This window comes from Sminthopsis crassicaudata, chromosome X, assembly GCF_048593235.1.
Source record: "Sminthopsis crassicaudata isolate SCR6 chromosome X, ASM4859323v1, whole genome shotgun sequence".
Taxonomy (NCBI): domain Eukaryota; kingdom Metazoa; phylum Chordata; class Mammalia; order Dasyuromorphia; family Dasyuridae; genus Sminthopsis; species Sminthopsis crassicaudata.
In genome coordinates this window covers 3,667,653-3,682,392 of record NC_133623.1, presented here as the reverse complement: position 1 = coordinate 3,682,392, position 14,740 = coordinate 3,667,653, and the positions used below count along the sequence as shown (strand labels likewise).

The 14,740-nt window shown below is 51.7% G+C and overlaps 1 protein-coding gene across 11 annotated transcripts; it reads right to left on the bottom strand.

Annotated features, from left to right (window-relative positions):
• Positions 1–464: 464 nt before the first annotated feature.
• LOC141548251 (rho-related GTP-binding protein RhoG-like) lies at positions 465–12,804 on the bottom strand. 11 transcript variants are annotated; one of them, XM_074277004.1, is made up of 4 exons: positions 12,258–12,804; positions 4,952–5,052; positions 4,681–4,829; positions 465–3,743 (listed from the first exon to the last, which is right to left on the bottom strand). In XM_074277004.1, the coding sequence occupies exons 3-4, from the start codon at positions 4,692–4,694 to the stop codon at positions 3,146–3,148; spliced, it is 612 nt and encodes a 203-aa protein (XP_074133105.1). In that variant the 5' UTR covers positions 4,695–4,829; positions 4,952–5,052; positions 12,258–12,804; the 3' UTR covers positions 465–3,145. The 11 variants fall into 11 exon arrangements, with proteins under 11 accessions (XP_074133105.1, XP_074133111.1, XP_074133113.1 ...); XM_074277010.1 differs by having other exon boundaries at positions 4,708–4,829; positions 12,258–12,802; XM_074277012.1 differs by having other exon boundaries at positions 4,760–4,829; positions 12,258–12,802.
• Positions 12,805–14,740: the final 1,936 nt, after the last annotated feature.

Sequence of the window (14,740 nt, the reverse complement as noted above, 5' to 3'; positions counted from 1 at the left end):
CAGATGAAATCCACTAGGAGGGGCTGGAAAAACTAGGGGTAGGGGGGGAACGTGCAACCAACCTGTCGATTATACTTATAGGGTATTCACAAATTGGAGGTTTGGAACTTGGGGAGCAGCAGAAATAGTAAATGCTTCCATTTCTGACCACAATGCAATGAAAATGACATTCAATAAAGGGCCAGGGGGAAAAGAGACTAAAATCCAAGTGGAAATGAAATAATCTAATTCTAAACATTGAGCCGGTCAAACAACAAATCACAGAAATAATCCATAATTTCATTGGAGAGAATGATGATGATAAGGTACCAAAACTTTAGGGGAAGTGTTATATTTTTAAATAGCTACATGAATAAAATGGAGAAAAAGGAAACTCCTAACCAGGAAGGAAGTAGGAAGAAATCTTTGCAAGGGGAGTCCTAAGGTTGAGACAATAACAAAGCAGAGGCCTGGGGAAAATCAGCAAAGCTTTACCACCATTTAATTATGAATAATTTACAAGTGACTCTAGCATATTAGTTTTCATACAAAATCCATTTAAGTATACAGATCAAGTTACCAGTGTATGTTACAGTACCACATCCCATCAGCCATGGGCACAGGTGATTCCCTGCTCTGCCAGAGATGGGCTAAATTCATTTTCAGGGGAAACCAAAGTTTGCCCAAGCAATACCCAAATTGCAAGAGTGTGAGGACAGAAAGGAAGGCACCATAGGATTAAAATCCATTCAAGAGTTGCAGTTGTCTCAGTACTCTGTTCCTATCAAATACCCCACCCCCCCCACCCCAAACAGGCCCTACCAAATAAGTCAGGACCAATCCTTTGACCTCACTGGCAAAAGAGCATTCAGCAAGTAACCTCTCAAGCCAGATATCTTCATATACAGGAGAAAGTATTTCCCTGGAAGAAAACAAACTCCTCAGGCTGAGAATGCCCCTCTGTTGGGAGAAAAAGCTGGGAAGACTTGCATGAACTCACTCGGAGACAAGTGGGCCGACCCAGTACAGTCTATAAAGTAGTCACAATGTTGTGAAGAAAATCAACTGTGAAAGGCAGGAATGCTTGGCACCACAACGACCCACAACAATTCTTGGCACTCATAATGAAACTTGCCATCCACCTCCCGACAGAGAGAGGGTAGACTCAGGAGTAGATTGAGGTATATTTTCTTTTTTCTTAGCCTTTTTTTTTTTTTTTTGGGGGGGGGGGGAGGAGAGCCTGGCTACAGTGGAAAGGTGTTTTGTATGACTAGACCTATTTGTAAGGGTTCTATTTTCCTTGCCTTCTCAATGGGGGAGTGGGGTTGTGGGGGGGGAGGAAGAGAATTTGGAACTGCAAATAAAATTGAATTGCCAACTTTTCCATTTGATGAATTTGCTGACGATCGGGCAATTTGGAGACCCTGACAAAGCCCTCAAAGGGTACCACTGAGCTTGAGCCATCAGAATAGCCATAATGCACCTCTGGGATCTCATCTGGCTGATGGTGGGCAAACATCTGAACGACTGGTACCACAGGCCCTGAAGTGGCTGGCTCTTGAGGACCACACACTCCCCTCACTAAAGCAGGGCCTTTTTTTCCCACCCCAAAGTGCTAATGTATGTTAGATAAGATCCTGCCTCTACCAAGAGAGATAGCCTTCCCCCCACCCCACAGTGGTTGACACGTGGGAAAATAGACATGGCATGAAAATGGCAGTTAAAAGCTGATACGTGGACAGCAGGATATTTTCTGGGCCTTTCTTTCCTGGGTTCAGTCCACTGGTACCAAGCTATATGGAAGCACCAGTAAGCACTTGTCTGCAGCTGGGGATAAAGCATCCAGGAAGCCTGATGAGTTTCATCTCCTGATCTTACAGCACATGATAAAGAGGAGAGAAATTAGTTTAGGGTAAAGAGGAAAGGATGGTGCAAATTCCCTACACTAAGCCCTAATATTTGTTTCTACCCAGGGTTCCTAGTCCTCTAGAAGGCTCCCTCTAAGCACACCCAGGCCAAAATCCACCATCTAGGACTGGGAATGTTGAGATCACAAAAGGCACATCTTAGTCACTGAAGGAAGAAGAAAGGAGGCACAAGAGATCCTTTTAACTCCATTTCCCAGATTCCCAACAGCCTCAATATAATTTTTAAAAATGGGGTATGTGGGGAAGTCAGTGCTACATCTGGCTGTCCCTCCCAACTCAAGGGTAGAGGGATTTTCTTTTTCCTTCTAGGGAATCACAAAATCCCATAAACTCAGATGGAGAGAATGGAGGGAACAGAATAGCTGAGTTGTTTTGGCCAATCAAATGGGGGAGTCTCTCAATCAGGGAGGGACGGGAGGGGGGAAACCGGGGGACAGACGGACACAACCCCAGCCTGGTGCTCCTAAAAAGCCCTAAGGAGGAAGCAACTGCCAAGCCTCACAGGGCAGGCATAGAGATAAGAAAAGTGTCCCAATCAAGGAGTCTCCGAGTTCAGCCCAGAAGAAGAGACAAAGAATCTGCTTAATGTTAGTGGTAAGAAGGATGCTAAAGTCTGTCTTGTGTCATGTGGTTTCCCTTTCTGGGTAGAAAAGAGCAATGAAATGCAGGGTACCACTCGGCCTGTACTGCCACCAGAGCCTATCCCCAAAGCACCATGGCCTCCAGTAATCTTTGCATTTATGAAGCATTTCCTCGGGGATATGTCACCTGAGGCCCAGGGCCAAGGAAGGCTTGGTGGGAAACCAAAGGAGATCCAAGAAACCCCGAGCTCCTTCAGCCCCACTGACCTCACCGAGAGGCTCCCCGTTTCTCACAGACCTTGCCGATGTAAGCACCTCCTCTTGGGGAGAGAGGTGGGAAGGACACAGGCAGGAGAGGGACGGGGCTAAGCGTAAGGAACATCTGGGAAACAAACAAGAAACAAACAAACTTTCCAAAATTGGTACATCCAAAGGAAGAAAAGAAAAACTTAAGGCAACAACTTCATGCAACCACACCTGCCCCACAAAGCCCAATGCTCAGCACCAAGGAGCAGGCAGTCCCGCCCAGCCCTCTTCCCCACTTCCCCATCAGGCCCAGTCCCAAGTACCCTCAGGACTGGGGGCGACAGAAGGATTCCTGGCAGAGGAGGCCCATGGCGCCTGCTGGCCACTGGTGCCCAGGCGCTGTTGCTGGAGCTACAAGAGGATGCATTTCTTTGTGTTCTTCTTGGTGACCGGGTAGAGCACGGCTCTCACAGCCTCCGCAAACACCTCACCGACTCCATCCTGCATCAGGGCCGAGCACTCGAGATACTTAACGGCGCCCACCTGCTTGGCCAGGGAGGTCCCTTGCTGAGGAGTAGTGGGCGTCAGGCTCTGCTCCTTCAGTCTCTTCAAGGTTGCGAGGTCATTTCGAAGGTCCTTTTTGGTGCCCACAAGCAGGATGGGCACATTGGGGCAGTGATGGGAGACCTCCGGATGCCACTTATGCCGCACATTGGCATAGGAGGAAGGGCTGCCAATGGAGAAGCAGATGACAAAGACATTGGTCTGAGGGTAGGACAGGGTCCGGAGCCGGTCGTACTCCTCTTGGCCAGCTGTGTCCCACAGATTCAGGCTGACCGTCCGGCCGTCCACAGACATCTGGGCACTGTAATTGTCGAAGACGGTGGGGATGTACTCCTCGGGAAAGGCGTTGGTCGTGTAGCTAATAAGAAGGCACGTCTTGCCCACAGCCCCATCCCCAACCACCACACACTTGATCGTCTGCATCCTTCCTCCTCCCTCCACGGTCCTGTGCATGAGAGAAAGGCAAGAAGGGTCAGCTGAGGCCCGGTCACCTTGGGGAGCAGGGCTTCTCCTAATACCTAGCTTTTTAAACTCTTATAACTGAACGTGGAGGTCATGAAATTATGATGTGCTATCAGTAAATGCTTTATTTTGACCAATTTTTTATACCTAATATACCCAAATCACATCAAAGTGTCTTGGGCAAAAAGGGGAGTGGAAAAATTTAAGAAACCTTCTAAGAGAGCAGCTAAGTGGCACAATGGATAGAGCACCAGCCCTGAAGTCAGGAGGACACGAGTTCAAATCTGATCTCAGACACTTAACACTTCCTAGCTGTGTGACCCTAGGCAAGTCACTTAACCCCAAAGCCTCAGCCAAAAAAAGAAAAAAAAATTGTAACGTACTCAATCATGGAAATGGGAGGAGACTGAGACTCCCTGTTCCACTGGAGTCAAGCACAGAGCAAAGCCCTATGGAGTAACAGAATGAACACTGAATGGCAACTGCCACTGTGTGACTAAGGTCACTTTGGTTCCCTGGGCCTCAGCTCCCCCCTTTAGCAAAAAACCCCTGAGGGTTCCCTCAGCTCTAAATCTTATAGTCTTTGGCTTCCTCAGGATGGAATGGAAGGAAAGACTTAACACTCACTCCGAGTCGTTTGCTACAAACTCAGCAAAAGGAACTTGCATCCCTGACAGATGACACAGAAATGTGGGGGGTCACGGAAGTCCCTCTTCCCATCCTCATCCTCACCTCCGGGCCAACTGCTATGGCACGTTTAGACAAGCTATAGAACAGACCGGCTGTTTCTTCTCCCTTCTCCCCTACCCAGAAAATCGCCAGTACACCACAGTTTAAGCCTCCCTTGCTGAGAAAGCTGATTCATGGGAAGAAGCAAGATCTCTGGCTCTCCCGTTTAGGCTCCCCCACATGTTACCCACACCTTAAGATCCATGTACTTTCCTCACATTTCTAGGATAGCGGGCCCAGATCAAGGCGCAACACACATTTAGTAAGCACCTACTCGGTGTTCAAAGCTTGGTCCCAAAACAGAGCTCAAGCAGCTTGATCCTCCAGGGAAACCCACCACCTAGGGAACAGTAAACACAAAGCTGATTGAGAAGCAGCACAGCCTGAGGCCTTTGGGAGAAGCCTCCAAGGACTAAGTTAGGACCCCTGGGGAGAATGAGCAGGGGAAAGGTGTGGCCAGACCTGGGGCAGCTGGGGGTAGGGCAGACTGGCAAAAGATGGCGACAGGCGTCTCTTCCACTAAGCTTGGCAGGAGCTCTTCAGACCGCCGGATGGGGTTGGACCTGAAATAGGGAGAAATCAGCAGTGACCAGGCTGATTGAGGCTGATTGGAGAGTTAGAGACCAAAGTGAGGCAAGGTGAGGATGTCTTGGAGATCAAGAACAGAGAGGTGCTACCCAAGAGTTTAGTGAAGGGGGAAAGAATTGTTCGGGGGGTGCTGGGCTGTGCGTGGATATGCCTGATTTGGCATGCAGGATGGAGTTCCAGAAAGTCTGGGAGAAGAGCCGGATACAGAGACTGGCAAGTTCTCCTCTTCACAGAGATGATTGGCCAAACCATGGGTGTGAACGAGATCCCCAGTCAAGAGGAGAAGGCCCAAGAGAGAACTCTGGGGGAGAGCCGATGGCTAATGAGCACTCCAGATGCTGGACCTTGGTTTCCTCATCTGTAAAATGAGGGGAGCTGGGCCTCTAGGATGATCGGAAAGTCAAGGGCTCCTGACACAGGAAAGCAGGTGGAGGAGTGGGCTGACAAGTCTATTTTTTTTTTTTTAGCAGTCTTTACTTCATCTTAGGGGGCAGATCACACTGCAGCCTTGAAAAGTTCAGGTCTATTAAACCTCATTGAAATGACAAAGCTGGTAGAGATCCCATTTACTCCCCAAAGCCAGAAGGGGACCTCCCTCTGCCCCTTTCAGATGCAACTAATGGGATAAAGTCAAACTAAAGTCATAAAGGAAATTCCCATTTGTTTCCCCTCAGAGCTTTATGGGAAAAAAACCCCGGTCCACTATGAGTCTGAATGGACAGCAGAATACTGGGGTCGGTAAACCAGATGAACGCACTAAAAAGGAGGCTCGTGTTTCAAGAGAACAGTAATTTCTCAAGTGTGTAAAGCATTCTGAAGTGGTCATAATCCCCGCTCGGCTCCCGCCTCCCTCCTCCCCTTTTCTCCAAGTGTGAGGCCAGGAAGGGGCTGGATTGGGGACTGCTGAGCCAGACAATGAGGTCCTGAGAAAGGAGGCCCCGACTGCACCAAAAGTAAGGGCAGGGAGTGAAGTGGCCAGGTGCTGAGAGGCCTTCAGTCCTGGCCTGCTAGCGGTGCCCACGTGGAGAATGCCTCTACCTCCTCTCTCAGGCTGTTCAACTTTTGCACTCCTCCTGTCCTTTCCCAGATGGCCGGTCGCTGTATTTGGAGCCTCGGGATTCTGCTCCCACCCTGCAAAGGGTTATCTTCTTTGTCCAAGAAGATAACCCAGGTGCAAAATCTAGCAACCGTACTTCTCAAGGAGAGCTCTCCACAGCAGCTCCTAGAAGTTCCATCCCAAATGCTCTCCCTATGACGGCCACCTTGGCTCACCACTACTGAAGTGCAGCAGCATAGGGGTTCATGGGCAAGGTAACCCTAAGAGTACTTAGGTCGGTGAGGGGGCACCACCTCTTGTCAAGGAGCCCTGAGTTCAAATTCAGCCTCAGATACTTCCCAGATGGGTGACCCAGGGCAAGCCACTTAACCCATCTGTGCCTTTATCTGCAACATGGGGGCCATAAAAGCACCTGCTTCCCAGGGATCAAATGAGATCACATTCATAAAATGCTTTGCAAACCCTTCAGCAATATGGCAGCGCCAGCATGGCAGCAGGCGCTTTATTCTAGAGACCCAGGACTACAGTTCACATGCACAACTAAGGCAGGCATTTCTATGAAAACATTTCTTTATTTTATAAACATATTCTTAAAATGCTTTTCAGGAGGTTTAATGGGAATCTTCTGCTCCTCTCCTGGGGGGGAGGTCCCCACAGAACACTAGCCCTGCCACTTTCCATAAATGGAGACATGTCCTTGGAATCAATCAAAGGGACTGCCTGAAGCAAAGGTCCTCAGATGAAGAGAATGGGGGGAGGGGGAAGAGGGGAGCTCTGCCATGCTGCCGTGTCCTTCAGGAAGAGCCGACCAGAAGAGACCAGCACCAGCCAAGCTCCTCTGGGGAAAAGAAGTGGGGGGGGAGGGCACCTCAAGAGTGGAGGCAGTCATTTCCAAAATATATAGAGAACTGACTCTAATTTATAAGAAATCAAGCCATTCTCCAAGTGATAAATGGTCAAAGGATATGAACAGACAATTCTCAGATGAAGACATTGAAACTATTGCTAGCCGTATGAAAAGATGCTCCAAGTCATTATTAATCAAAGAAATGCAGACTGAGACAACGCTGAGATACCACTACACACCTGTCAGATTGGCTACAATGACAGGAACAAATAATGATGAATGTTGGAGGGGCTGTGGGAAAACTGGGACACTGATGCATTGTTGGTGGAATTATGAATACATCCAGCCATTCTGAAGAGCAATCTGGAACTGTGCTCAAAAAGTTATCAAACTGTGCATCCCCTTTGATCTAGCAGTGTTACTACTTATATCCCAAAGAGATCTTAAAGGAGGGAAAGGGACCTGTATGTGCCAAAATGTTTGTGGCAGCCCACTTTGTAGTGGCTAGAAACGATGCCCATCAATTGGAGAATGGCTGAATAAATTGTGGTATATGAATGTTATGGAATATTATTGTTGTGTAAGAAATGACCAGCAGGAGGAATACAGAGAGGCCTGGAGAGACTTAAATCAACTGATGCTGAGTGAAATGAGCAGAAACAGGAGATCATTATACACTTCAACAACAATACTGTATGAGGATGTATTCTGATGGAAGTGGCTATCTTTGGCAATGAGATGAACCAAATCAGTTCCAATAGAGCAGTAATGAACTGAACCAGCTACACCCAGGGAAAGAACTCTGGGAGACGACTATGGACCACTCCATAGAATTCCCAATCCCTCTGTTTTTATCCGCCTGCATTTTGGATTTCCTTCACAGGCTAATTGTCCACTATTTCAAAGTCCGATTCTTTTTGTACAGCAAAACAACTGTCTGGACATGTATACATATATTGTGTTTAACTTATACTTCAACATATTTAACAGGTATTGGTCACCCTGCTGTCTGGGGGAAGGGGTGGGGGGGAAGAAGGGGAAAAAGTTGGAACAGAAGATTTTGCAATTGTCAATGCTAAAAAATTACCTATGCATGTATCTTGGAAATAAAAAGCTATTTAAAAAAAAAAAAAAAAGAGTGGAGGCAGGCCAATCCAGGGGTAACAGGGTAAAGGCTAAAAACAAAGTAGGCCCGAGCTGGGGCAAAGACAGAAATCAAGGCAGACCCAAGAGTCAGCCAGAGGCCCCCCCATCAGTACCTCCCTCCCCAAGGGCTGAGGGCAGCTCTTTCCCCGCCCTCCTCTCCCTGTGCCAGGCTGTGAACAGAGCCGTAGTGTATTCAGCTTCTCTCTTTGTCCAAACAGTTATCAGGCAAGAACATTTTTGCCCAAATTAAAGCAGAGGGCTCAACCGCGGCCTCAACATGTAGAATTTGCCTAACTGGACACTGAAGAATACGGATCGTACCCGAACTTTTCATTTAACATAAAGCATTAGGGGAAGGAGCCAAGCTGACTTAAGGGGCCATTATGTTGCCCCAAGGTCAAAAAAGGAACTAACTGTTGTCCTCAGATCTGGCAAAAGGGGATGGGGAAAAGGAAGCTGGGAGAAGAGTCAGGCAGCTGCCTCTGCTTCCACAGGGACCCCCACACCCACCACACTCACACTTAGGATTCCTTCATTCATTCACTTGAGCTTCTAAGATCGAAATCATAGACTTAAAACTGGGAGAGACCTCAGAGGTCAGCTAATCCACCCCCTCATTTTACAGAAGAGGAAACTGAGGCAGCCCACAGAAGCCCTAATGTCCCACAAGTGGCCAAAGTGAAATGCAAATGCATGACTGTCCTTTGTCACAAAAGCCACCTTAAAGCACAGCTGAAGCGATGTTATCTTCCCGTGACATCCTTCAATAGAACTCTGCCAACTTTAAAGGGAAAATTTTTCCCCAGCTGCTTATCCAAGGCTCCTCTGGATCACCCTGCCCATAAATGTATTATCTTGATGAAGAGCAAGTTATTAGAAGGGATCTCTCCGAGCCTCCCATTTTAGGCCCAACTGTCCTAACTGCTTTTAAAAGGGGAACTCTGGCCGGAGTCGGAAAGGAGAGATGCTCATGGGCAAGACAGGATTCTGGAGAAGCTTCAACAGCTGCCTGAAAAGGCAGTCTCCAATCAATGTCCTCCTTTCCTTTCCAACATTCTCCAGGCTGGCCTCTGACCCAGATCATTCCATTCAAACGGCTCTCTCTAAAATCACCCATGAGCTCCGGCTCAATGGCTCACCAGATCAACCTCTTCTCATCCTGCTTGACCCAACTTCGGCCGTGGGCATTGCTGCTCACCGTCTCCTGGGGTCTGAAGGATAGTAGCTCTCTCCTGCATCTGCTCCTCTCTGGAGGACTGTCCCTTCTCACTTTCTTTGGCTAGATCCAGACAGGTTGTACCAGTTGAGACTGATGGGCCCTTTTCTCCCTTTCTTTTGCTTGGTGATGTCACCAGATTCCCATAGATTTAATTATCAACTCTATGCTGATGATTAATCCAGCCTCCACCCATATCAAATGTCCAACTGCCCAAGGGTCATTATCAAAGTGAAAGTGCTGCACTTAACTCATCCCTATTACATCCTCCCCTCCAAGTCTCTCCTCTTCCCGGTCTAAGGTGGGCTCCAGACCTCAAAAGCACTGTGGATCCCTCGCTCTTCCTCCCCCATATTCCCAAATCTGTCAAGTCCCATTACTTTTACCTACAAAACATCTCTCATACATGGTCCCAATGTCTCCTCAGCCACTGCCACCCTGCTGGGGCAGGTCTGGCTCTAGACTAATGCGAAAGCTCCCTCTCCCCTCTCCAATCCATCTTCCATTCAACCTCCACAAGCTAGATCATCACCCACTCCTCCTCTCCCCCCAATAAACTCCAATGACTCCCTACAGTCTCCAGGATCAAATACAAAACCCTGAGCTTAACATGGAAAGCCCTTTACAATCTGCCTTGCCCCCGACCTTTTCAGCCTTATTCCCTAGTCATACCAACACACACTCTTGGATTTAGGGACACTGGCTTCCTGGCAGTTCCGTGAAAAAGATACTGACTTTAAGCAGTTTCTTCGGCTGTCCCTTAAGTTCTCCCTCCTCGCCTGGCTAGTTTCAAGAGGCAGCTCCAACCGTACCTTGTGCAAGAAGCCTTTCCTGCCCTCCCTTCACGCCAAGACCTCCCATGTATGCAGCCTGCAGCTGATTTGTGGAGTTATAGTTGAGTAGCTTCAAGCCTCTTCTCACTAGACTGAGATGATTTGAGGGCAGAGCCTTAATTTACTATCTCCAGTGCTTAGTAAAGGACCTGGCCTGTGACAAGCTCTTAATCAACAGCCTGAATCTGATTTTGTGGGATGAGCTCCTCCAGAACTAAATACCAAGTTACCTGAGCTGCCCAACTAAGTCTGTTCAGAGTAGCCAATGTTTACACAACACCTAGGAAGTATTCTAAAGACTGGAGCAGAACAGACCCCCTCCAAAAAAAAAAAAAAAAAGGAATGGCCACAGCAGATAAGGAGCTCAGTCCCTTGGGAGAATTCACAACTCTACTGGGCAGATGGGTGAGAAGAGATCCTTTGAGGCAAAGTGCACCCAAGGGGAGAAATGCTTTGCGAAGGAAGTAGCTCTTGAACTTTCAAGGGACACCCCCCTCATTGATTCAGTAAGAAGGCCTCCAGGACCTATGCAAACATATGGCCGAGGGAGAGCTCATGCCAAGTTCAAAGAATATGGAGTTAGGCTCATGTGGCTGACATGCAGTGGTGTCATGATGGAGAGAGCCTCAAACAAGGTCAGCAAGGGCAACTTGAACCAAGTGGTAAAGGTTTTAAATGCCAAGCTGAGGAGGCAAGAGGGAGCCCTGGAAACTTCTTGAGCAGGGGAGTGACAGGTTCAAACCTCCACTTGAGAAACTCATTTGGCAGCTAAGTGAAAGCTGGGTTGAGGTGGGAAGAGACTGGGAACAGAGAATCTGGGAGGTTCCTGCCACAGCATTCATGGGAAAGGTCACTGGTGAGGGGCTGAGCTAGGGAGGTGTGAGCACGCTAAAGGGCATAAGAGATGTTGTGGACATAGAACCCATGAGGTTCCGAGTCTCAGACGGAACTTCAGCAAAGCACTAGGACCAACAGGAAAAGTCCAGCCTTAGCTGGGGTCATTTCTCCATTTGTTTAGCCTGTTCTGTCTGCCTGCTGTTGCTCTGGATCCAACACGGGGTGGAAAGGTATCGGCCAAGTCTGGGTGTTTTGACCTCCAGAACATCTGTCCCATTCTATCCATTTTCCCAGAGTCCCTCATCAGGGATTAATGCAATAGGCCAGTACTGCCTCCCGTCTCTCCTTCCAAGGTGTCTGCCCCTCAGCTGCCAAAGCCATCTAGCTTAGACGCGGCTTGGAGCCTGACACTGGCCCTCTCGAGAAGCCTCGGGGCCTCCCTCAGGCCTCTAAAATAAGAAACAAGCTCCCCGGCTTGGCATTAAAAGCCCGTCGACCCCTTCTGGAGCTCGAGCTCTTTTCACAGCCCTTCCCTTCCGTGCTTTTCTCCACCTCGGGGCCGCCATCTCGGTCCCCGCCCCCTCTTCTCCCCTCCTCCCTCCGGGTGCCTGGCACAGTCCCACGAGGGTTTCCAGAGTCCCTCCTCACCCTATCTCCCACGCAGAAGAATGGGGGAGGGGAAGGGCATGCGCTTTCACTTTTTGCGTCCTCCCCAAAACTTTCCTGGGATGTTATTGGGAGACCTCCCCCCCCCATTCCGGACTGGCCTTCGACTCTTCGCAGCCCCAGTCCCTTCTTCCTTCCGGGCACCCTTCGCAGCAGCTTGGCCCCCTGAGGCCCACATCGGCTAGGACGGCACTCGCGCGCGCTCTCTCTGCTCCTTCCCAAGACCCAGGATCAGGTCGGGAGGGTTCGGAAGCCTCCATTTCGTAAAGCCGAGCCAGCGGCTCCGCCCCGCCCCGCCCCGGCCGCGGGCAATCACCCTTACAGCGCCCCTCCCCCGGAAAAACAAATGTCGGGATCCGGGCATCGGCCTCGGCATCCCGCGGGCGCGGCGGGCGGCTCCCAGCCGGGGTTTCGCCCGGGGCCGCCCCAGGGGAGCCCCCGCATGGCCCGGCCCGTCGCGTCCCACCCTCCAGTGCCGTCCAGGCCGGTGCCCCACGTGCGGGGTTGCACGCCCCACCCCACCTCCCGCTCCCCGGGCCGCCTCAGTCGGCGGGCCGGCCTCTCCCGCGGCCTCTCACCGTGGCCCGTGGCCCGTGGCCCGTGGCCCGCCGGCCGCCACCGCCGCCGCCTGAATCCTCGCGGCCACTTCCCAGGCTCGGCCAGCCCGCCGCCCCAGCTGCACATCCGGGAACTCCCAGAGGCTCCTCCCCGTAGCCGCGGCCCCGTGACCTCCTGGGAAAGCTCGCGGGGAGGGGGGGGCACACCCCGCCCCTCCCAGGCTGGCCCCACCCCCGCTGGGCCCCGGGGCTCGAAAGTATCCTTCTGGAATCTGACTAGCAGGCCTGGAGCCTGACCCTTTTCAACGCCCCCCCACCTCCCGCAGGCCCGCGTTAGGGGCTCCAGCTCTCGGGACCGGCTCCTGCCAGGGAAACCAGGCGTCCGGGGCACTTAGCAGCCTAGGCCTCTAGGGGAAAGGTAGTCGAGGCGGCAGCGCCCGCTCGTTGCCCGCGCCCGTCTCCTTGGGACTCGGTGCCACCTTCCCCTCCAAATGACCTCGCACTGACTGATCCCGGCCCCAAGGTGCAGGGCCACCCGAGCGCGGGCCTGCGGCTGGAGGTATGGGCGCCGGCAACTCGCTAACGAGCTGGAAGATTCCATGCAGTGGCGGGCGGGCGGGGTTGGGAAAGGGGCGGCCCCCACCGCGCCCTCCACCCCCAAAGCTCTCCCTGCCCGAAACCTTTCATTTTCTCAGCTCCTTGCGGGCTGCCCCCAGTCCTCGGAGCCTTTCCCAAGGCGGGCTGCCCGGCCAGGCCTCCCCGCCCGAGCTAGGCCCTGGCCAAGGGGCTGTTTTCAATTTGCACAACTTTCCATTTCGTGCGATGCAGCCGGCCAACTCCTTCCCTCAAAGGATCGCCTGGGGAGGTCTGGCCGGCTGAATTGGCCGAGGGAGGGAGCCCGAGCCAAGAGATGCGGCCCAAGAAATCCCGCCCAGACTGCAAACATCTTCCCAAAGGAAGCCCAGGATCCTAAGCCTGCGGCCGCCCCCCAAAATGAGCCACTCTCGGGGGCCAGGGAGCGCCCCTCCTCTTGGAGCCGCCTGTTCTCAAGCAGATCAGCAGGCTTCTTGCGGCCACTTCCCAGGATTGGGAAGCCCAGAAACCTGGCCCTCCGGGGTTTGGTCGGCGGGACTTGGGGAGACTGGGGCCCGGGCTGCCTGCTCACTTGTCCAAGGGTCACTGGAACTAAACGGCAAGACTAAGCCCTCACCTACCCCTCCAGCCCCTCCTTCTTGACAAGCAGGGGAGCCGGCCCCAGGTCTGCATGGCTGCTGGCGGGGGCAGCGGGCCAACTCCCGGGACCCGTTCCCCTCAGCAATTGCAGGGTACCTTAAGCTCCTCTCCAAGTTGGGATTTCTTTTTCTCTAGGACCAAATGGCCAGCTAGCTAAAAGCAGACTCTTTTGAAAGGAACTGAACTATATCCTGCAGACCCATCCAATCCCAGCCTGCTCTCAGGCCCTTCTCCCCCACCCCCACCCATGCACAGAAATGAAAACAGGAAGCCAGGGCCTAAAGACACCAGCAGCCAAACAGGGATCTTTCCATTGGGCCACCCGGCCCTGCCCAGGGAACTGAGGGAGCTGGGAGGTTAGGTGATGGGCCTGCCTACAGATGTGGTGAGGCAGGTAGGAAGGTGCCTTTGGGAGCTTTAAGGGCCCAGAATTTGAAGGCAGTAGTTTTCAGGGCCAGGAATGGGGCCCGGTAGGACATGCGTTCCCCAGCTGTTAGGTGACCATAGTGCAGTCCTGCCCAAGAGCCCCTCGTTCACTCGGAACCCTTTTTGAAGAGTTCGTTGCTGCACAGGCCACCCTATCTTCTCCTTGTAAAGCTGCTGGTGTGAGCCCGATCTCTCAATATGGCCACTCTGGATTGAATCCAGACCCAAAGTGAGTGGGAAAGAGAAGGGACCATCACACCCCTCTCTATTGTACTGTAGGAGTGCCCTGAGCTATTGCCCTTCCCTACTTTTCATGACACTGGAGTGACAGCATGGAGAAGGGCCAACTGGGTAACTTTGGAAGGGCCTTGAGAGATGCAGCTCCTAAGCCAAATCAGGGCAAGAAGCAGGAACAGTACCAGTCACACACCAACCAAGCCTACCCACCACCTTGGAGAGCCTACGAGGCCTCGGCCCGTTTTGCCACACCCTAGCAGCCACCCCCACTTCACACAGCCCGAACCTGGCAGGGGCCAAGCTCAACTCTCAGATCGTCAAGGAGCCTCGCTGTGCCCACCTTCCCAGGGGCGTTGGCCAGAGTGCTGAATCTATAGCTGGGAGACTCCTCCATTAACCCTGTGGCCACAGGTATGTCGCCTCACTGATTTCAGCTTGATCCATAAAACTGGGATCAAAGCTTTAGGGTTGGTCTTCAAGGGGGCCACAGGGATTAACTGACAAGGTGGTCCACAGAGCACTTTGGAACCCTTAACCATCTATCACCGCTATTCTCTCCTCCCAGTCTATAAGCCATTTCCTTGCAGCTGGAAAACAGAGGCAGCTCT